Genomic DNA, 23,089 nt, shown 5'->3' with positions numbered 1-23,089 from the left:
AAATATTCAGGTTTTGGCATGTTAATATGGGGACGCCCATAAAATATTAAGGTGGCTAGAAATAAAGAATATACTACGGACAGTCGTACGATATAAGGATCCTTCTGTTCAAAGACAGTTTCTGTAATTTATAGAAGTTTCGTCGTATAACCTTTAGTGCAAAAGGGTTGATAATATTTATGGACCAATACAACCTTTCAAGTGCACCAATATTTTAAATATTTATAATTTTGTGAGAAGCATCTTATAGATGGTCTCGCGTGTGTTTATTGTATTCATGCAATATGATTTTACACGTTTTCTGCACAAGTTACTATACTCCGTGCATACGAGAATGGATAGTGCCGGAGAAACTCGATCAAAATAATTTTGATAAGATTGTGCAGTACTTGGGATAAATATCAGTACCTTGTAGCACAAGCTCACACTCATATGAATCCACAGAATAAACGGGTCATAATAAACATACTCCAGATAATTCTGTAGAGTTTAATTTCTCAAAAAACGCAATTATACTTTTTCAGGATGATTATGCCACTGTACCACCTTCAAAACAATAGAATGTCGGCAGAGCCAAGTTTGGCATAAATGCGAGAAAGCGATTAAATCGGAATTGGCTTTCCTAGAGAAATGAAATAAATACGAATTAATGGTACCAACTCCGAACAATATAAATTCCCTGGATATAAATGGGTTTTTGTTCGTAAGAGGAATAATGACAACAAAATTGTTCGGTATAATGTGTGCCTTGTAAAATATTGATTCTTCCGAGTATATGGGAATGATTATATTTAAATGTATTTACCGGTACATCATTTTTTTCGTTTCCTAGGGTTGTCCATGAGGGAATGGACATACGTCTAGCAGACGTTCAAATGTCATCTTTATGGTTCACTGAATTTTGATATTTAAACTCCTGTGGATTTAAAATGCGTAAAGCAAAGACGAAGTGATAATATGTTGCACTCTTTTTCCCTTTTGTTCGGTTTTTTTCCAATGTGGTTTTTCCGACATACGGTTTTTAACGAGGAAACTTATGAATATTAAATAGCCTATTTCGGAGGCCTATATTATTGGTTTCAGGGGGAGCACATAATGCTATGATGTGTTGTACTCTTTTTCCCTTTTGACTGGTTTTTTCCCATAGGGTTTTCCAACTCAAGGTTTTTAATGAGACAACCTACAAATTGATTGACAGCCCCGTATTGGGGGCTTATATTGCTCATTTCAGGGGGAGCAATAGTGCGCTGCACTCTTTTTTCCCTTACGACTGGTTTTCATCCCATTGGGTTTTCCAGCTAAGGTTTTTAATGAGGCAGCTTATGCACACGACTTGTATTTGAGTTATGCACTTTTTTTCCCTTTTGATCGGTTTTTTCCCACTGGGTTTTCCGGCTTAAGGTTTTTAATGAGGCATTAATTCAGTCGATACAATAGTGCTACGTCCAATGGGGAGTGTTATAATATTATGGACTATAGCACTTAATTTATAGTATGACAAGTGTCCTAGATAGGTGTCAAAATTAAACTATAGAAGTTACTAAGTAATGACATGTGTAATGGTGACTAAGGCATTCTCATGCCTATAAATACTTGTATTTTGTGTTGAAATGAATAAGATGAATACAATTTTGCTAGCACCTTTCTATCTCTCTACTCTCTCTCTCTCTCTCTCTCTCCTCACATACTCTCTCTATCTTTCCCACTCATATATTTATATTATATTATATTGTGTAGTATATTGTATTATATTATAGTGTGTATATATATACATACATAGAAATAACCGTATATACATATATATATATATATATATATATATATATATATATATATATATATATATATATATATATATATATATATATATATATATATATATATATTAGTTACACATTAATAACTAATTAATATTGATTAATTAATAATATTCACACCATTAGTATTTGTAATAAAATATTTAATAAACGAGCTAATGGGAATTATTTCACAACAGACAACAAATTTTAAATTTTTTTTGGGGGAGGAGGGGCAAAGTCTATAAATTAATAGATAAATACTGAAATGCAATTAAAAAAGTAATTTGGTGAAAAAAAAGGGGTTTACTATTCATAGTGCAATTTTTTCCAGTTACAGTGCGAACTAATTCATTTGTCAATAAACTCTTTAACCTTTTTCAAAATCCTCTCAACCTCCAAATATATCGACTTTTATAGATCGTGATTTGTTTTCGTGGAAATCAGTTAAAACCCAACAATTATCAAGAATATTTATGGTAATGTATTTTATTTGTTTGAGTGTGTGAAATAAATTGGTTAAATTAAAAAACAAATCAATTAGTGATTTCGTACTAAATTTTACGAAACATTACCTTAGATTTCGTGGAAAAATCCACGAATTATAAGCTGTAATTTCGTGGAAAACTCCACGAAATATAATGTGTAATTTCGTGTTTTATGTCACGAAATAGTAGAATGTTTTCAATCCAACAGTTTCGTCCTTCATATTCTATAATAATAAACACGTACATTTCGTGTAAAAATACATGAAATTCTTGAGTGAATTTCGTGATATAACACACGAAATAGCGGGCGAACTTGAGTTTTTTTTTTTTAAAAAAATTACAAATGAAATAAATCGCACTGCAAGGCGGTAAAAGTTGCACTATAAATAGCATTTCAAGAAAAAAAATTATGCAAGGGCGGAAGCCTCCTAGACCCCACGATCCGCCCACATATGTGTGTGTTTAATGGATAATTACTTATGTAAATTTATCGTTTAAAACCACATGGTGTATTTCACCATGTGTAATCCCACGACCCTGCAAGATCCATTTTTTGTCACCATTAATTATCAATCATTCTTAATAATAGATATATTTTTTCCTTTTCTTTAAATAATAAATATTTATTTTTGATCGAGATACAATAGCCAGCGATGATTTTAGTGAAATGGTTAAGACAAAAGTTGAACTACTTGTTCTTAAGGTAATAAATACACTTCAAATTCTTAAATGATGAGATCAATTCAGAAGCCGATAATTTTTCTCGTAAGGTGATACCGGTGCAAATAGCGTATAATGAGAGAGGCTTTCTCGTAACTTCATTTATCTTGTGCATCCCACCCCAAAAGAAAACCTCGCGAGTTCGCTGAATTAAGTTCAAAATATAACGGACAAACTTAGAACATAAGGCAACCGTACAAGTTCAAAACTAATTCATAATGTGAAACAAATATAATATGAAAAATGACAAGCCAGATGAAAACAGTTACACAAATTTACAACAATGCCCCTACATATTACGAAATAAAAAAGGATATCAAACTATCTTAGTATAGATCTCAAGTTCCAAAACAATGATCCCGTTAAATTATGTTGTACCGATCAATCTCCTACAACTACAAAGCCGTGATTTCAGTTTCATTCCTCAAAAATCAGGAGGGGGGGGAGGGGGGGGGGGGGGTAAATTCACTTTATCTCAGAATAGAGTAAGTAATGAACTCGTTCGAAGTGAACTGAAACGGTTGTCTTGGAATGGGATTCCTACAATAAACAAGTAAATTACATCATTAATTGCAATTTAGCAAATCACTCGTAAAAATGGTAAACAGAGGAAGAATTTCAACTCACGGTCGAGGCCCGTAAACTTTGATTTGGCGCACATGCGTATCTCTCCCGTTTAGATGATTGGACAAGATAGCAATTTGTAACATGAACGTATTCACAAAGGTTTCCCTGAGTCATATTGAAGGATTGTCAACCAATCTATTTCCAACGAATACAAAATAAAATTTATTCGACTAATATCCGATTTTAATAACTGATTTTAAAGGTGGCTCGAACATTAATAAATACTCGAATCTTTAAACCAAACGAAGAAGGATAAGTTGCTGACCTCGGATCAGTGCCAGACAACGATATATACACCCAACCAGTTGGCTTAACAAGCTCCACTGCCTTTATCTCCTGAAAAGTTGGTGCAATCAGAAGCCAAATCGAGATTTACTCGTATAATCCTAGATAGGTTTATATGCTACCACCATTAATACCGAAACATAATTAATATAAGGGTAAATTACGGCTACCCTATGAGGTAAGATCAAATTACGAATAAACCCCTCATGTTTGAGTAATTACAAACACCCCCTCAACTGTGAATCTTCTTACTTATCCACCCTTATGATGTCAAATTCAATAGAATTTTCTACATTCCGTGGAATGTTCACTAGTGTGTACTCGTTTTATGCAAATATAGAAACCTCTGATGTACCACAGTCTGATATTTACTAGCCAAGTGACACATCTTACGATCATCTTGATTGAAAATGTTTAGCTCGAATGAGGTAAAAATGAGTACAAACTGGAGAATATTTCTTGACACTGCAAGCATGGACGTGTAAGAAGATTCATAGTTGAGGGGTGGTTCTAATTACCCAAACGTGAGGGGTTTTTTCGTTATTTGACATTACCTCAGGGGTGGCCGTAATTTACCCTGAATATAATCTACGACTCTGCAAACATCACAGATAGAAAGAAAAGAAAAAAAGAACCATTCTTTCTCTATAAAAAATATGTAAACACAGAGAATGAATTAGTACCTTCAAGTTGTGGAAACCATCACCGGCTCGAATCGAGATCTTGCTAGGTGTGTAGCTCTCGTCGAGCTTGAAATCGACATACAAAACAACTAATTGAAGTCTAACTTTCTTCTGGAACTGGATATTGACTAGATGAGGCTGTGCACCATCTGACCTAAAAATCCCACCCAAAAAAAACAAAAATTTGGAATTAAATTAGAATATATTTTTTTCATACCGATTCGAAAAATTTCAATTTGAAAGCGATATCGTACACAGATTCATCGGAAAAAAAAAAGATGAAGAGAGTGGAGGGGAGACTGTACGCACTGCCAGTAAGAATCGAGATTGTCGTCGCGGATTGAAGTGACGCCGTTACCGGGTTTGCAGGAGCTGACACTCCAAGCGGCTTTCTTCGCCATTTCACGGAGCTCTTCGTCCACCGCCAGCTGCTGGTTTCCGCCGCTCAGCTTCCCCTCCTCCTCCCCCTCCGACGAGTCCGCCATTTTACACCGCCAGCAATTGCTCTGGTTTTGGGGCGGGGGATAAACCCTAATTTCAACCGTTAATCATGTAGTAGTAATTGATTAATTTTTGAAAATCGAAATTCAGATAACTATTGTTGGATCGATTAAAAAGGGGGGGAAATTGTGTGTGTATCAAATTAGACTCCTATTTTTTTTTTCTTATTGGGCCAAAATTTGCTATTGCTTCCTTTTCTGCCCCATTTTTCTATTATTTTTTTTTTTTTTTTAAATATAGCGAGTCGAGTCCAATTGAAGCCGGCGTATGGTTGTTCAAACTTGTTTGAATGTCTATCGAGGTTTTTTTTTTAAAGAAAAAAATGAGTTTGATTTGATAAGAATCGAGCCGAGCTCAAACAAGCTTTAATCGAGCTGATATCTTGATATTTTTTTTACATTTTTTATTATTTTTTAGTATTTTTCTTCTTCTTTTATATAATACAATTTAGGGCTAATTTCACTCACCTCCCCAGTACTGAATTGGGTTACTTACATTTCCTCTATGATAAAATTCTTCAATTACCCCCTAGATTGCATGTTAGACCATCTTCAATGATCATGGGGTGGGTAGGGGTGGGGAGACAAAACCACCTCCAATGGATGTGGGTAATGGGGGGTGGGTATGGGTTGAGTATGGGTGGGGAGAAGGGGAGATTTGTTCGACCCTACACCCGGTGAAAAATACCGGGTGGGTCTTCTGCTGTCATGTGTCTTTTTTTTGTATTTTATAATAAATTCCTCGCTAGGATTTACCTTTAGGGGTTTTAGAAAAATAAAAACAAGAACACGTGGCAGCAGAAGACCCACCCAATGTTTTTCACCGGGTGTAGGGTCGAAGGAACCAGAAGGGGAGGGGGACTTTAGCTTGAGCTGCCCCCTTCCAACTCACGTGCTGGAAGGGGGCGCGTGTTTACTCGCCCATTTTCCTTTTTTTTTTTCTTTTTTTTTTTATATACGATTGTTTCTCTCTTTTTTTTTTCTTTTTTTTTTCTTTTGTCTTTTTTACATGTTAAATTTATTTATTTTTATTTCTTTTTCTTTTGTATTTATTTTTGTATTATATCATTATTTTATTTTATTTCATTTATTTAGTTACATAATTTAATATCCCATAATTTCAATAAAATCAACACTTTCTAAATAAATACTTTTATTTTTTTTCATTTCTTTTCTTTTATTTTATTATTTCCTTTTAAATTATATCTTTATTCGTAATTTTATTATTATTATTTTATGTTGTTTCTTTATTTGGTTTTATTTTATTTTATTTTTTAATATATTTCTTTTATAATTGTAAAAATTAGAAAAAAACAACAAATACGATTATTTTACTTTTTATTATAAATTTAAAATAACAACATAATTTTTATTATTATTATTATTATTATTATTATTATTATTATTATTATTATTATTATTATTATTATTATTATTATTATTATCATTATTATTATTATTATTATTATCATTATTATTATTATTATTATTATTATTATTATTATTGTTGTGGTTGTTATTATTGTTGCGGTTGTTATTATTATTATTTTATTATTATTATAGTGGTGAGAGTGAGAATTTGAAAAAAAAAGTAATATATGACCGATCAACTGGAAACGACGTAGGGTAGGTAGAGGGAGGGGGAGGGGGATGGGGAGGGGAGGGGAGGGGGAAACCCCCTCTCCATTGGATATGCTCTTATACCAATTATACCATTTTTCTTTTAAAAAAAAATTAAGAAAAAACTCCTTGTTTCATTATTTTACAAACTTAATTATTTTCAATTTCATAATAAAAAAATATTCTACTATATATAATTTATACTCATTTCATTTTTATTTTTATTAACTTTTGCTTGTGTTTGTTTAATGTTTACTTTTTGTGAACTCTCTACCCATATTTTTCATCTAACTGATATTTGTTCTAAAGATAAGTAAATTATAAAATATCATAACACTCAGAGTGAAATATTTTTTATTCAATAGTTTTTCTATTGTTTATTCGAAAATCTTTACAATGATATGTACTATTTAAATTTTATCATACATCTTAAAATTTATTTTCTTTAGGTATATAAAAATGTCATGGCGTATTATTTTGATAACAACTAATAATGAACCATTACATAAATTATATTATAAAAAAGATAAAATCCCATACTTGACATTAATTAGATGAAAATTTAAAATTAATTTATATGTTCAACTTTATGATAAAGAAAATAAATATATTTTTATTATGGTTTCTTGTTATAATTTAATTTCAAGAGAAATATTTTTTTTCTATAAATCAAATGAAAAAATAAATAAGTAGAAATTAAAAATCATCCATAATTAAATGAGTGCGTAAAACAATGGAAGACCGGAAGTAGAAGAAAATTATTATTGAAAATAAATAGGGAGATATTTATCTTTAAAAAGGGTATAATTGGTACAATATATAATTTTGAGGAGGGAGTAAAATTTTTGATAGTATAAGGGAGGTAAGTGAATATTTCTCACAAGTACAGGGGAGCTTATTGAAATTAGCCATACAATTTATAGCATTTTCCACACAATTTAGTGAAGTTTGTCCACGTAGATAACATAAACTCAAATTTACAATCTAACAAATCTATCTAAAAATTTAATAAAAGTTTGGATGTAAAACAAGAAAATGAAAAAAATAAAATTTATGGGATCTCTGATTGTGCAGAGAATATGAGAAATAAAAATTGAAACAAGGAGGAGAGAATTCATAGATACATTAGGGACGGATGAGATAAATAAAAACAAGTTATTTTAACATCTAAATAGAATATTAAAAAGTACAGGGGTGTGGATGAAAGGGGGTAATTTTGTGAAATTGAGTAAAATAGGATCTAAATGGAATATTAAAAAGTACGGGGGTGTGGTGAAAGGGGGTAATTTTGTGAAATTGTGTAAAATAGGTTGAATGTATAATATAAAATAAATACCAAAAACGCTTAACATCTAAATGGAATATTAAAAAGTACGGGGGTGTGGATGAAAGGGGGTAATTTTGTGAAATTGTGAAAAATAGGATCTAAATGGAGTATTAAACAGTACGGGGGTGTGGATGAAAGGGGGTAATTTTGTGAAATTGTGTGAAATAGGATGTAAATGGAATATTAAAAAGTACGGGGGTGTGGTGAAAGGGGGTAATTTTGTGAAATTGTGTGAAATAGGTTGAATATATTATATAAAGTAAAAACCAAAAACGCTAGAAGGAGGGGTCGAACCTCCGACCTTGTGGTTAACAGCCACACGCTCTAACCAACTGAGCTATTCCAGCTTGTTGTTATATTTAGAATAATATCATATCTATATTATCTTTAAAGCATAATTGCAGCACGACTCTAAAAGGCGAGGTACACAGGAAAATTGTCATTTCATTAATAGAGGGTGTTTGAATAAGGTTATAAGATGTTAAAAAAACTTATAAGCTCTTTCAAAGTGTTAGGAATTTTTTTTAAAAAGATTTTTTTTTTAATAAGCTGTTGAAAAGCAAATAAAATCTTTTTTTTATAAGTACCTCTACCTCACATTTAAGATTTTATAATAAATAAAAATAGCAAATAAACTCATTAAACACTTTAAAAATTAATACTAAAAATAAGATGTAACAGCTTATCAACTCTTAAAATATCTTATTAGCCATAAAAGCTTATCAATTATTTAAAATAAGTTTAGCCAAACAGCCCCAAGTGACAAAGAGAAACACAAGTACAACTCCAAAAAATTTCTATAAACAAATCACACTAATATATGACCAAAATTTAGTCACTATGGATCAAAACCTATCCTATGAGTAAAAAAAAAAAAAAAGAAAAAAAAAAACACAAGTAGCTGTAAAATACAAAACTATACATAATAATTAATACTAATCAGAGCTTTGTTCAAGCAAAATATCTACACACACAAAAAAAAAAAAAACTAAGGCAATCATAATATCTTAACCATGAAACCAAGCAAACTAAATTTGGATTAGATTGTTTACTATCTTTTCTTCTTTCCGCCGAACGCCCTTGGTTTCGAGAACAATTTCCCGAACAACCCCGGTCGTTTCGTAGGGGCTTTTTCGTCTTTACACTGTTTTTCTGCCAACAAGACAACACCAACTTCCGCTGCGGGGATTTCTTCGGCGGTCGTATTATTAAACTCGTCTTTCAAGATCCTCAACAGCTCCATAGCCATCGCCTTCGCCTTCTGATTCCCGTTAATCGAAACGGTCACGAGTCCCGGGATAACTCCCTCTTCCATCACCAACTTACAATAAGGACCGCAGTTAAGGCACAAAGAAAGAAGCACGCTAACCGCGCATTCTTGATCTTCTAAATCGTCTTTCTCGAGCAGTTTCGCGATTAGATCGATGCAGTTTTTGCTCTCGGCGATCGAGATTCTAGCGTCTTCGTTCCCGGACACGTTCTTGAAAATGGCTATGGCGTACCTCGCCAGAGCGTCGTCTTCGAGGAGCGGAACTAGCTTCGGGATGAAATCTGAGGGAGTTGCGATTGCTTCGTTGCTCGAGGACAGATTCGTCAGTATTTTTAAGGCGGGTTCGAGCAAATCTTGAATTTTGCCGTCGAGGATGTTTAGGATTGCAGTGAGGGCGCCCGATTGTGCGATTTTTTGACGGCAGCTTTTGTTGGAGGAGAGCGCCGCGAGTATGTTGAGGGCTTGTTTGGAGAATTGCGTGTCGAGAAACGATGCCAATAGGACGTAGTCGTCTTCCTTAATGCACGGTATATCGTTTCTGTAAATAAAATACAGACGGGTCAATAATCAGAAACATATGTTTAAGGTAGATGCACAATAATTACGAAAACTATTAAATAGTCCTAATTTTCGGGGAAAAAATCGTTATTTTACCAAATTACCCCCTTTGTGGCTTTTCATCTTTTCTTTCTCATTTCATTACTCCATTATATGTTGGGGTAAAACTGGAAAAAAAAATAATTAATTCTGCATTGAAACTTTAAAGTGACACTCTACCCTTATTAATTCAACCCTATCAAATATTAGCACTCTCTTATAATCTCATTAAATAGTAAAGGTTATTTTAGTCTTTTTCACGTGTCTTTTCTAAAATAAAACCATATTTAACGACTTTCTTAATATGTGTGTAAAAACCTTAAACAACAGTGATTATGAAGTAGATAAAGCATGGCTCAACGGCGGAAAGAAAAAAACATGTATATAAATTACCCGTGTTTCTCCACAAATTCGCACAATAACACGAATCCAGTCATTTGCGCTTCCACGTCAATACGATCGCGCGCATCCTTCAAAAACCGAAGGATTAGGTTAACGAACTTTCCGAAAGGAATCACCGACAAAGATCCGTCGTCGAGTTCGAACACCCTTTTCAAATCCCCAACCGCGTCGCACTGAGAATCCCAAGGGAGCGTACTAAACTCGGAAAAAATCGCCGGATCTATTTCACGGGATTTTTTCACGTCGTTTCTCATCTTGGTGTACGAAAGATCCGAATCCGGACCCAACCCGAACGACACATTGCTATAATCCGACGGTAGATATAAATCGTTCATCGAGCTCGTCATGCTGACGATTGAATTCGTCGGAGTCTCCCACGAATTCCTAACGAGGGATTCCTGATATTGAGGGTCGGGAACTGACAAATTATGGGCAGTGCACCATTTCGTGATTAGGTCTTTGATGCCCGTATTTGAGGTGAAGGACAAATCGGTCAATTTCCGTTTCGTCTTGGGGCAAATGTCGTTGCCCTCGTCGAACCATTTTTGGATCCACATTCTCTCGTACGTTTGACCCGAAGAAATTACGACAGGGTCGTACATTAGCCTCGAAGACAACGGGCACATGAACTCCTCGGGGGGTACGGGCCTACTCAAGACTTGGACGTTCGGCCCGTAACCCACGCGGAGCTCCACTTCGCCCGGTAAGCTATACGGGTTCGAAAACGGAAACGGGTCTTCTCGATCCGAAAACCCATCTTGTTGATTTCGATCGTTACCGATGATTTTGCCGTATTTATTGAGGAGGTTGAGGAGGAATAGTAGGATCTTTTTCTTGCTCGGTTCGCTCTCGCCGAACTTATCGATCAGCCTTTTGATGGATCGTTTTTCAATTAGTAGAGATGTTTGGGATGAAATGTGAAGATGGGATGAAACGGTGTGTATAGCGGAAAGCGCAGCTTCTTCGGTTGAATCGACGGTGGAACCGTATCTATGGAGTAATTCCCGAAGTACCCTTCCAGCTTCCTCCTCGATTGGCTCCAAATGAAATCGAACACTCCTAAGATCAGCAATAATTCCGGATATCTAAAACAAATAAAATGGTAAAAAATTATGTCACAATATTTTACAAGATTTTTTTAATATATATAATATATAAAATAAAATTTTATTTCGTTATTACCTTAGCGGCAAGCATCACCGGAACCATATTTTGAATTTGACAGAGACTCTGCTCCAACAAATTCCTCGATTTTTTACATCTCGACAAAATAGCTTCTCCGGTAAGTGCCTGAAAAATATTCAAGATCATTGTAAAATTCAAATTGTAGTATCGAATACGTTCAAAAAATTATTGTTCAAGCGATGTTATTAATTAACAGAGTATTAAATTATCGAGGTTCTACTTCTGCATTACGATATGTGTTTCGTTACAAAATTATGCTCTTGATCCGATGATAAATTATCCAGAAATAATACCAAACGAAATACTCGGAAAAAAATTCGAATTAAATTTAGGATTGGAATAAGTTATATTCGATACAAAACAATTATCGAAAACAGAGTAAGGTGCATACCAAATAAAGTACACTGGACTCACTGCAGTGCTGTAGCAAAGACTTGGCTTTGACGATACCATTGTTTAATAAGCAAAGTGCGTCGATTCCCGAGGAGCAACCGGGCCGGGCCCCTTCTATTTCGGGAAATATTCTCGATACCCTAATGACCGCTTGTAATAGTTCCGAACACATTCGAGCATGCACCTGCAATCGTATCAAATTTCGAGTTTTTAACCCAAAAAATGATGATTTTTTTTCCCCCATATTCTATTGAACAAATCGTTACGAAAGTATATAAACGGGACTAGATAAGATATTAGTTTTGTACCTTAATGTTTCTGGCTGATGGCAGTCCGTCGACAACTTCGGCAATATGATTTCCCATTGGCAAAAAAACGATCGTCTCGAATTCAAAAAAAAAATGAAAAAAAATCACCTGCAAAAGAAACATAATATTTTATATATAAGCCAAATCTTTATTCATCAAGTGTGACAAAATCTTTTCGGAACATATTTTCGGACATTCCCCGACTTGCCGTAAACGCAGTTTCTATACTAACTATCTTCGATTCTTTGAGCAATATAACTATTTATTTCTTCATTAAGAATTTATTATTATGAATTTGAAACCCTTTGCTCAAATCTTTTAATTCTAAATGTAACCAAAGATTTGTTTAAACAAGTGACCATCACAATAAATCAATAAACCCATTCATATATCATATAAATATGTTTATTTAGCATTCTTTTCTTTTCTCTTTCTTTTAGGGTGTTAATTTAGCATTCTGTTTGTCAAAAAAAAAAATCATAAACACATCACTAAAAATCAAATAAAATTGGCAAAATATGAATCTCAATTATGAAAAAAAAATTCAAAAAAAAATAATAATATTTAAAAAAAAAAGAAAAAAAAATAGACATGGAAATCTCTTACCTTGAGAAAAAGAAGAACATCAGATGATGATTTTTTTCCCACAAGAAAAGAACAGCTTCACCAAAAGGACAAGAACTATATAAACTCACAACTGCTGTAATAAGCAAAACAACCTTAACAAAAAGACTCCACCTTTATCACATAAAAATCCTATCTTTAGCAACAGAATTCAAGAAAACCCAGAATTTTTTATTTTTTTTTTATTTTTTTTTGGGTTATGGTGTTAGAATCAGAATTAAAGCATCCCACCAAACAATTCAATTTTAGCAACCCATTTAATCATTCAAGTTGCAACCCAATCCAAATGGAAAATAAATGAATATCATGTTGTGGGTCACCTTACTTTTGAAAGAGAAAAAAAATGAATGCAGAGAGAGAGAGAGAGAGAGAGAGAGAGCGCTGACTATCCTTGAATGGTTCTTTTGGAATTAAAACATTTTGCAGTCAAAAGCAAAACCATTATAAGAAAACAAATAAAATTAAAATAATAAAACAATAATACCTATGCTTACTTTTCAATTTTTTTTCTACATGAAATTTTATGTTGGTAATTTACGTAGGTAAGTTACGCCCAACTCCTGAGATAAAGTTAAATTAAAAGATAGACCTGTTAAATTTGAGTGATTACAATCGTCCATCGATTGTGAATCTTCTTATACGTCCATTTTTATGGTGTCAAATTCAAAAAAATCTTCTATTGTTTTCTAGTTTGTACTCGTTTTATGCAAAAATGCAGTTATCACAATCTGATATTTATAAGCCAATGACATATTTTATGATCATCTTGTTTTAAAATCTGGAACTTGAATAGGAAAAAACATGTATAAACTAGAGAATATTCCATATAATCTAGAAGATTCCACTAAATTTGATCTCAAAAGAATGAATATGTAAGAAGATTCATGTCGGTTTAATTACCAAACATGAGAGATTTTTTTGTAATTTGACCTTACTTCAGAAGTGGTCGTAATTTATCCATTTTTGTTTTATTTTCACATGAAACTGTTTTTGTAGTGTGAACAAGAAATCATTTTGGCAAATAGTTGGAGGAGCAAAAGCAGGTTAGTCCAAATGTGGTAGTCAATTTTTCAAATTAAGAAATTAAAAAAAAAATATGATTCTTCATATGAAATATAATAGTCTCTATCCCACTTTAAAAAAATCCCCTGATCTGATTGGTCATTAAAATCTTGAATTTTCGTCAACTTTTTTTTAATATTTGTTTCAAAGAATAAATATAATTCCCAAAGAGAAATAAAAATATAAATAAATAAAAAGGTAGGTGGACCATGATTGGTTGACCAAAAGCAGCTGAATACAGATGATATATCATAGAAGCTACAAGGAAGGAAGAGATAAAACCTTTTGATCGAACAATGTGGACCCCACTTTGATGCTGAAATCCCACTGCTCTTCAACTTTTGGCTAGCAACATTTGTTCTTGGCCCAAGTCCAAGAACCACCGGTTGCTTATATATTTCTTTCACTTTGTTTTTTTCCGATATAAATCGAAATCGAAATCGAAATATTACTTCAAAACTCGAAATTCGAAACCCAAATATCCGAAATCCGACATTTCGATCTCCGTTGATTTTAATTTTAGAATCTTAATTTTGTTGTAATATTTGCGCACGCTTTGGTTGTCGGATATTTCTTATCCTCTCAAACTAAATAGGGATAGACAATGGGTACGGTTTTGCAGAGTTTTAGACAAGGAACAGACCCGTTTGGGACGGGTCTGGATAAGTTAGATGGTTGATGGATTTAAGTTTCTAGAACCGGATGGTTCTGGGTCGGATTACGGATCGAGCGATATATATATATATATATATATATATATATATATATATATATATAATATTATTATTAAAGAATTCGCTAAGATAATTGGTGAATTATTTGGATTTTTAATTTAATCAATTTTTGAGTTTATCAAATGTTTTGACGAGATTAGTTATATTTCTTATATTCATTGTTATTTTTATTATTATTATTATTATTATTATTATTATTATTATTATTATTATTATTATTATTATTATTATTTTCTTCAATGCTTTTGATAAGTTGGTTCAAATATATTAAATATACCAGATATAAATAAATTATAAATAGTTGGGTTAAATACAGTTTACACTCCTAAAGTATACCCTCTCTAAAAGAATAATTAGATTATACAAATAAAAATATTTATTGAAAAATGCAATATTTAAAAATTTAAAAATGTTATCTTGTGTTGGATACATATTTAATAAATGACATCTAATTGTTATTGGAACAAGTAATCAAATATATTCATATCTAAATTTTAAAAAATCAATACATAGCTAATAGTAATCTTAAGCATTCAAATATATTTTAGTTCATTAATTTCATAAATTATATTTTCATTCATTATTATACAACATATATTACTTTTTTTTCCAATAATTTAATTTTTTAGTTTTTATTTTTATATTACTTTTTATTTTTTATAATCCAATAATTATTAGATTGTTATGTTTATTAGTTTTTAAATTTTAAAATATAAAATAGTTGATGTTGAGGGGTAAGTGTTACAAATGATACTTTAGGGAGTAAGTGTACGTAAGCTATACTTCAGGTGTGCAAAGAGTATTTAACCTTAAATAGTTAACTGAAAATTAATCCATAATAAAAAAAAATCAATTTAAATTACTTGATGATGCAATGAAATATATATTTATATTTAAATATTCAATGAAGTATGACTTTTGACCACCTTTTCGCTCCGTCAAGTATTAAAATTCGTTGCCCGCATGGGTGTAGCTCAACTGGTTCCGGAGGTGGTAAGTTGGTGCAAGGTCCTAGGATCGAATCCTGGCAGCCGCAGTGTGGGAATTTCAACTCCAATGAGTTGGTTCCTTGTGGGCACCAGGTCCGGGTCCGCTACCTTAACGGGCCGTTGAGTTACCATGATTTACATTTTCCATCAATCCTTGTCGGGCCAAGGGATGGGGGCCCTGGGGGCGAGGGATTTCGCCTTTTGGTGCAAGTATTAAAATTCGGGTATCCATTGCCTACATTGAAGGATGGCAATTTAACACGCCCACCTTACTTCGAATTTATCGCATATTCTCTGACCCGTTTATTAATAGAATGAATGCGGGTTTTAAAAATTTCACCCGCAATGGGTGCGAATGGGTTTTGAATATATGTACCCTTACCCGTCTCATATCCAATTCACCTACATATTTTTATTAATTTACAACTTTTTATATTATAAAATACTATTTTTTTAGAGATATTTTAAATAAAAACTATAAATATATATTACATAATAAATTTTTTATGTGTATGTGACAGGGCGGGTACCCGCTGCTTTTAAACGAGGCGGTGGGCGGGTATAAGAAAGTTACACCCGAAAGGGGTACGAGGCAGGGGATTTGCTAGCGGGGCGGGTGCAGGTTTTCGAAAACACGCGCCATGGCCATCCCTATCTACGCTAGATAATAATTTGGCAACCCAATCTCCCATCTAATTTTTCATTATTTGTTTTGGAAAATATAGATAATGTTTGGTTCGTTTTTTGTTTCAGTATTATTCTCTCGCGAAATTTAGATATTGTTCAAAAGAAATTTCCAAAACTTCTAAAGTTTCTCTCTTCTCTAAACATGATTTACCTGCTACAGTAAAAAAATTGCATTCACTAAAAAACAAACAAACATCATTTTATTTCAAATTCTTGGTCTAAAGACTAAAATACATTTAATTTAACAAATTTAAACATGATTTGATTGCTACATTGTATTTTATCCGCTCCCAAATCATAAATAACCATTATTTCATTCTTAAATTATTCTCTAAAATGGATGTGATAAATGTCGTTCGAGTTTTAATAATACCGTTTCGACTTCAAACGTGATTTTGATCATTTTTAATTCAAAATTTTGCAAAAACCCGAAAAATAAAATTTGTAATATTCTGAGTTATTTATCTAATCCAACTTGAATCATCAAAATTGGATGTCGGACGAGAAATATATACATGAATCAATGGATACTGCCCACAACTTTGATGTATTGAGGTATCTAAAATTCAAAATGTGACCCATTCATGCATAATTTTGTCACACGGTATTCAATCTAGCGGATTTAAGTTGGATTAGAAAGCTAACCCAAAGGACTACAATTTTCGTGTTTCGAATTTTGCCAAAATCAAAATAAAAATATGTCAAAATGAGGTTCGAAGTCAAAACAACATTAGTAAAATTGAAACGACATTTAACATTTCAGTCTCTAAAATCATGTCTTTCCTAAACTAAAATGAAAATAACTCTGAGAACCATTCCAAAAACATATTTTTCCCTTAAAGCCAACAATAAAATAGAAAATTTAGCATTTCTTGGTTATTTAAATGTGAAAATTAGAAGGGCCACTTGAAAGTTAACATTATTGTAAAATTATCATTTTTTTAACATAAATTTAACTCGCATTAAGATCACTAAAGTAGAAATTATAAAAATTAATAATGTGAAATTTCGAGTAAACATTTAAAATAAATTATTTTTTTTCTTTTTATTTATTTATTAATTTATGATTTATAAAATTTGTAAAGAGAATAATTTGTAAAGAGAATAATTTGCAGTTTTCAAAAGTTGAAACTTTTATTGAAATGCTAATTTTTTGTTTACCCCTCCAATTTTTACTCATAAACATAGAAAAATAATTATCGTTTAGAACAGGTTGATGCCAAATTTAAACATTTGTGGTGTAGCTGTCAAATGGTCATAGTTCGGGGAAGTGAATGCAAATTACCAAATTTGAGTTACATTGTAAACTAAATTTAGTGAAACTTGTTAATGAATTTAAATTCTTTATGTTACAAATCCTTCAATTTAATAATTTTAAAAATTAAACTGATGCTAAATGTTTTTTCAGTGTTATGGGTATCTTTCATACATTTCTTTTTCTCTCTCTAAACATTTTGTTCTTTCAGTTCTCTCTTAAAATCAATTCAAGACCTCTAATTAAATTGAATTTATGGATTTTCCTCTTTTACTAAAAAAACCAATAAATGTATATTTTTATTAAATTATGGTAGAAAAATATAGTTTTGCGAGAAGTCTGTAACAGGCAATAAGTCGATTTCGAATATGATTTTGACCATCTTAATATTCCAATCTTAGAAAAACTAAAACATTAACATTATTATAGTCTTTTGAGTTGGTTTTATAGCCCAACTTGAATCATCTAAATTTGAGGTCAAATGAGACAATTATAGTAACTTAACGAGCACTGCCACAACCCGCGCCCAAGATAGGCAAGGATAGTGTTCTGGTTGTGGCACACAAACCACATTTTTAACTAAATTGCTAAAAAATACAATATATTTCAAATATATTTTTAATAACAATATTACAATTCAATGATATGCAAAATATTATTACTATTTCAAAAATAAATATTACAAAGAACATTATGAAAATACAAGCAATATTAATACAACGCTGAAAAGAATTGGAACCTCCGACCTATAACAAATTCCCAATATGGGTGAAGCCCCAATACCAATTCACGTCACGAGTTTTTACTCTATAATTTTATTTTAGAAATACTTCATGTTATATAAAAAATATCATATATTAACAAAAAAATATATACCTTAAATAATACTTTTTTTCACATAAAAAATATATTTATGCATATATTTGATTTGATAGAATAATGTTCATCTTTTTACTCTAATGTAAATTATAAATTATAATGATAATAAATTTTGCTACACCAAAATTCCAGTCCCAATGTTAAGGGACTGGGTTTAGAACCTACACCTGCTGAAATATACTATACTATTTTACATAATTGCTCTTCACATAATAACACACACCCATGTGTATGTATGCTTAGTGGATAATTATTTATATAGATTTACGTTTTAAAATCACATGGTGTATTTCACCAGGTGTAGGATCCAGTGGCGAGTCCACCCTTAGGCAAGGGTGGACTCAAGTCCACCCTCAATTTACAATTTCCCCCCTATATTATACTATATATCTAATTAGTCCACCCAAATTTTATTAATTAACCCACTCAAAATTTTAATTAGTGCAAAAGAAGCCCCATTTTTTATTAATTAGCTCACCTAAAATCCAAATTAATGCAAAAAGAAAACTCTAAAAAAAAGTTCTTTCTTTTTTTTCGTTTCTTATTTTCCTATTTTCAAAACAATCCTAACAAAATTTTGGGAGCGCTGCCCTCGATCTTCCAAAATTAAAGTTCACCCTATATCAAATTCCTGGACTGGCCACGCCACTGATAGTAGGATCACATAAGCTGAAAGACTACCAAATTCGGAACGCGGCCACAGGTGTATTTTGTTTTTCTATATATAAGTAATAAGATAGTATAAGCGTGTGACTCTTATGTCAAGCTTTTGACTCATTAAACAACTAAAGTAATATATAATTACAAAAAGAGGGAGAAAAATGAATTTCTTATTAAAAAAAGAAAAGTGAAAAGAAAAACAAGGTTTGAGTCTGTCAACATGTATATGTGAAAATTGAAATATTATGTAAAAAATATATTTATACATATATTTGATTTGATAGAATAAAATTCATCTTTTTACTCTAATTGTAACCTATGTTGCACGGATATGGTGATACGCGGATACGGACACGGGGATACGGTATTTTCAAAAAACTAGGATATGCATACGCGGGGATACGCATAAATATAAACAATATAGGAGTTTATTTATAAATTATAAAAATATAGGGGTACATTTATAAATTCTAAAAAAATATTTATAAGTTCGCCAAATTGCATAAGAGAACTGCTCGCCCTTGCTGCTCGTATTCTTGATCGCCGTCGCCGTTGCCTCTAGAGTTGTGGACTTTTAGGTGTACTCTCAAAGAAGACAGATGAAATGTGTATTACTGAGAAAAGAAAATGCGTATTTTTTATAGTAGGGCTTTCTCTTAAAACATAAGAGCCGTATCCCAACTTTTTTAAAATTGCGGACACTATCCGACACGGGTGTTCTTCTTTTAGCGAAATTACGACACGGCCGGATATGGGTGTCAGAGCCGTGTTCGAGTGTCCAGGCGTCGGATACGGGGACTCCTCACCATCTAGACGTGTCCGTGTAGCATAGATAGTAACCAACATAAACCGGTAATGATGTATTTACTAATATTTTGCTGTATAAAAATAATTAGTAGTAATATAAATTATAATGATAATAAATTTTGTTACACCAAAAATTTCGGTCCCAATGTTAAGGGACTCGGTTTAGAACTTCCACCTGCTGAAATACACCATATTATTTTACATCATTGCTCTTCACATAATAACACATACTCATGTGTATGTGTGCGTACTGGATAATTATTTATATACACAGTTTAAAATCACATGGTGCATTTCACCAGGTGTAGAATTCAGGGGCGAGTCCACCCTTAGGCAAGGGTAGACTCAAGCCCACCCTCAATTTACAATTTCCCACCTACATTATACTATATATCTATTTAGTCCATGTAAATTTTATTAATTAGCCCACTCAAAATTTCAATTAATGCAAAACAAGCCCCATTTCTTATTAATTAGCCCACCTCAAATCCAAATTAATGCAAAAACAACACTCTAAATTTATTTTTTTCGTTTCTTCTTTTCCTATTTTAAAAAAAAATCCTAAAGAAAAAACGGAGGCGCTGCCTTCAAACCCGTAAAATTTAAGTTCATCCTATATATACCAAATTCCTGAACTCGCCGTTGATAATAGGATCACATAAGCCGAGAGACTGTACCAAATTCGGCTGCCACAGGTGTATTTTGTTTTTCTATACACTAGTATTCACCCGTGCGATGCACGGGGTGGCATATTTTCAACTGGAAATACATATCTGAAAAATAAATTTACGCATATATAAATTATTACGCTCATTGAATTTAAATACAAAAAGCGACCAGCAATATTGAAGCATCATGTTCTTCATAGTTACATCATAAGAATAATATTAAAATATTAGTATATCGTCAAAAATAAATCTTAAGGATAAAAAAATTTGCACTGAGCATCCTAGGGACATGATTGAAAATAACATCGCACGGGGGAAATTATATAGAGAAGAAACACCTGCCAAAGAATAAGTTGTTAAAAAAAAGACATGTTACATGAATAATTGGTAAATATGAAAATATTCTCTACCTTCAAATTCGATGAAATACTTCCTTGTACACGACATTTCTAGTAACATTGGTGAGTTCACCCGAATCCAACTTGATGAATATTTTAATGCCACCTCTGCTCGTAACTCTGGACAGTGCAACATATAGTTGATCATGGTTGAAGACATGCTTAGAAAGATACAAACCAACATGCGAAAGAGTTTGACCTTGGCTTTTATTGATCGTCATTGCAAAAGAAACAATCAACGGAAACTGTCTTCTCTGAAATTTAATTGGCAGTCCGGTAGATGGTATTAAAGTCATCCGAGGAATGAACACCATCACCGATATTTTTTCCGGAAAGAGTTTTGCAACTCAGAACGTGAATGCTAATTCTAATAATTTGAAGTTTGGTCTCGTTACACAATCCTTTAGCTTGATCGATGTTTCTTATTAGCATAACGGGTGCACCAATCTTGAACTTCAACGCATGAGAACGAAGTTCGGAGCATCTTATTGTGTTGAGGAATTCAGTCGAATAAATTTCTGCATTATCCTCCATTGTTTGCTCCTCCCTAAACATACTATCTGAGCTCATGTACACCTTCTCCTCTTCTGGAAGGAGAGACATTAAGTGATCGTTCACAAACTCGACGCATTCATTAGTTGGTGCAAGAATTGCTCTCCCTTGAAAATAATCTGGATCATATATGTTACTCAACAATCCGGGTAAACGAATTCCAGTAGGTCTCTGAATGGATCTTCTGAATCACCAATCAACATGTCATCGGGAAACACTATCGAAGCTTCACCATGATTTTGTTCCCCAACATCCTCACTACCAACCTTCAGTATCCAGTCTCCAAATTCTTTTACCTCATCCACGTTAGATGGAGAAGAGCATGACTGCAATCTCATGTTCTTAGTCAACTTCACGACACGACAGAAATTCCACAGCGAAGAGGAGTTTATCGTAGCATGTACTATGTCCTGCCTTGATGCTTTGAGCACAACTGTTAAAATCTGCCTAAAATCTCCTCTAAAAACAACCACCTTTCCACCAAAGAGTTTGTCAACCTGTAATATTGAATTCATTGTCTTGTCAAGCGCTTCGAAACAGTATCTATGCATCATAGGAGCCTCGTCCCATATAATAAGCATTGCCCTTATGAACAACTCCGTCTGTGGACTTTGTTGCGATATGCTACAGGTGGAACTCTCGTGTACATTTATGGGTAGTCCAAATCGAGAATGAGTTGTTCTTCCACCGGGGAGCAATAACGATGCTATACCACTCGATGCAACGTTAATTACAATCTCTCCCTTTGAACGAACTGCAGCCAAAAGAGTTTACCCATAGAAACGTCTTTCCCGTTTCACCATGGCCATATAGAAAGAACATTCCACCACGGTCATTGGATACAACATCCATGACTACATCATAAACCTTTGTTTGCACGTCTGTAATTCAAGCAAGACACCGTTGAAGTTCCTTACCCATATCAAAGCGGTCGTAATCCAGTTCATCTAACACCAATATGTTTACTGTGTCATCCGCTGAGAATTCGATTGGAACTGGCATGGGCGCGTAATTTCGCAAGCTTTTACCATTGCTTTGCAATATTTTTTCTATTTCGGTGAGAGTATAGTTCTTCAAGCTTTCATCCGATATATGTAAATTTTCAAAAAAAAAAAGATAAATTATGTGCATTTAGTTCAAAACGACAATATTAAAATGATGAGTAATATTTAAAATCTAACTGAATAATGTGTTATACAAATTGCCATACCTGGATTAGTATGAATACTTTGTTGTTTGTAAGCAATACCCTCAGCCTAATCCAACCAACAACTTTGTCAAACATGTTCGGGCCGACTTAAGCTATTGGAAAGAAGCATAACTACAAATAACCTTCTTATATAATCCATCGGTGCCCAAGTATTCACTTCTATTAATGAATATATGTATTCTTTGTCGTTATCTAATAAACCCAACACATGACATGCATCCCTGAACGTAGGGTAGACGGTGTCAAAAACTTTTTTGATGTCCTCGTAGCACGTATATCCCATCTGAATGTTAAGTAGCAATCTAAGGTATTATTAGTCTTTCCCCTTTCCAGGGGGAACATTCGCAAGCCTACCAATAGAAA

The 23,089-nt window shown here is 32.7% G+C and overlaps 3 protein-coding genes and 1 non-coding gene across 4 annotated transcripts; all 4 read right to left on the bottom strand.

The window, feature by feature from the left end:
- Positions 1 to 3,188: 3,188 nt before the first annotated feature.
- Positions 3,189 to 5,251, bottom strand: APC10 (anaphase promoting complex 10). Its single transcript, XM_012988999.2, has 5 exons — positions 4,909 to 5,251; positions 4,600 to 4,753; positions 3,897 to 3,967; positions 3,632 to 3,736; positions 3,189 to 3,544 (listed from the first exon to the last, which is right to left on the bottom strand). The coding sequence occupies exons 1-5, from the start codon at positions 5,082 to 5,084 to the stop codon at positions 3,475 to 3,477; spliced, it is 576 nt and encodes a 191-aa protein (XP_012844453.2). The 5' UTR covers positions 5,085 to 5,251; the 3' UTR covers positions 3,189 to 3,474.
- Positions 5,252 to 8,319: 3,068 nt separating this feature from the next.
- TRNAN-GUU (transfer RNA asparagine (anticodon GUU)) lies at positions 8,320 to 8,393 on the bottom strand. Its single transcript has one exon. It is a non-coding gene; the product is annotated as a tRNA-Asn (tRNA).
- Positions 8,394 to 8,751: 358 nt separating this feature from the next.
- On the bottom strand, positions 8,752 to 13,268 carry LOC105967857 (ARM repeat superfamily protein). The gene is made up of 6 exons (XM_012992455.2): positions 12,808 to 13,268; positions 12,202 to 12,309; positions 11,892 to 12,077; positions 11,498 to 11,605; positions 10,307 to 11,400; positions 8,752 to 9,854 (listed from the first exon to the last, which is right to left on the bottom strand). The coding sequence occupies exons 2-6, from the start codon at positions 12,256 to 12,258 to the stop codon at positions 9,098 to 9,100; spliced, it is 2,202 nt and encodes a 733-aa protein (XP_012847909.2). The 5' UTR covers positions 12,259 to 12,309; positions 12,808 to 13,268; the 3' UTR covers positions 8,752 to 9,097.
- Positions 13,269 to 21,653: 8,385 nt separating this feature from the next.
- On the bottom strand, positions 21,654 to 22,518 carry LOC148766245 (uncharacterized). Its single transcript, XM_088826843.1, has 2 exons — positions 22,434 to 22,518; positions 21,654 to 22,270 (listed from the first exon to the last, which is right to left on the bottom strand). The coding sequence occupies exons 1-2, from the start codon at positions 22,516 to 22,518 to the stop codon at positions 21,654 to 21,656; spliced, it is 702 nt and encodes a 233-aa protein (XP_088682969.1).
- Positions 22,519 to 23,089: the final 571 nt, after the last annotated feature.

The sequence above is a fragment of the Erythranthe guttata genome, chromosome 12, assembly GCF_056151865.1.
Source record: "Erythranthe guttata isolate IM_541 chromosome 12, IM_541, whole genome shotgun sequence".
In the NCBI taxonomy this organism is placed as follows: Eukaryota; Viridiplantae; Streptophyta; class Magnoliopsida; order Lamiales; family Phrymaceae; genus Erythranthe; species Erythranthe guttata.
Note: the sequence above shows the minus strand (reverse complement) of the source record. Positions and strands in the feature narration are given on the sequence as shown.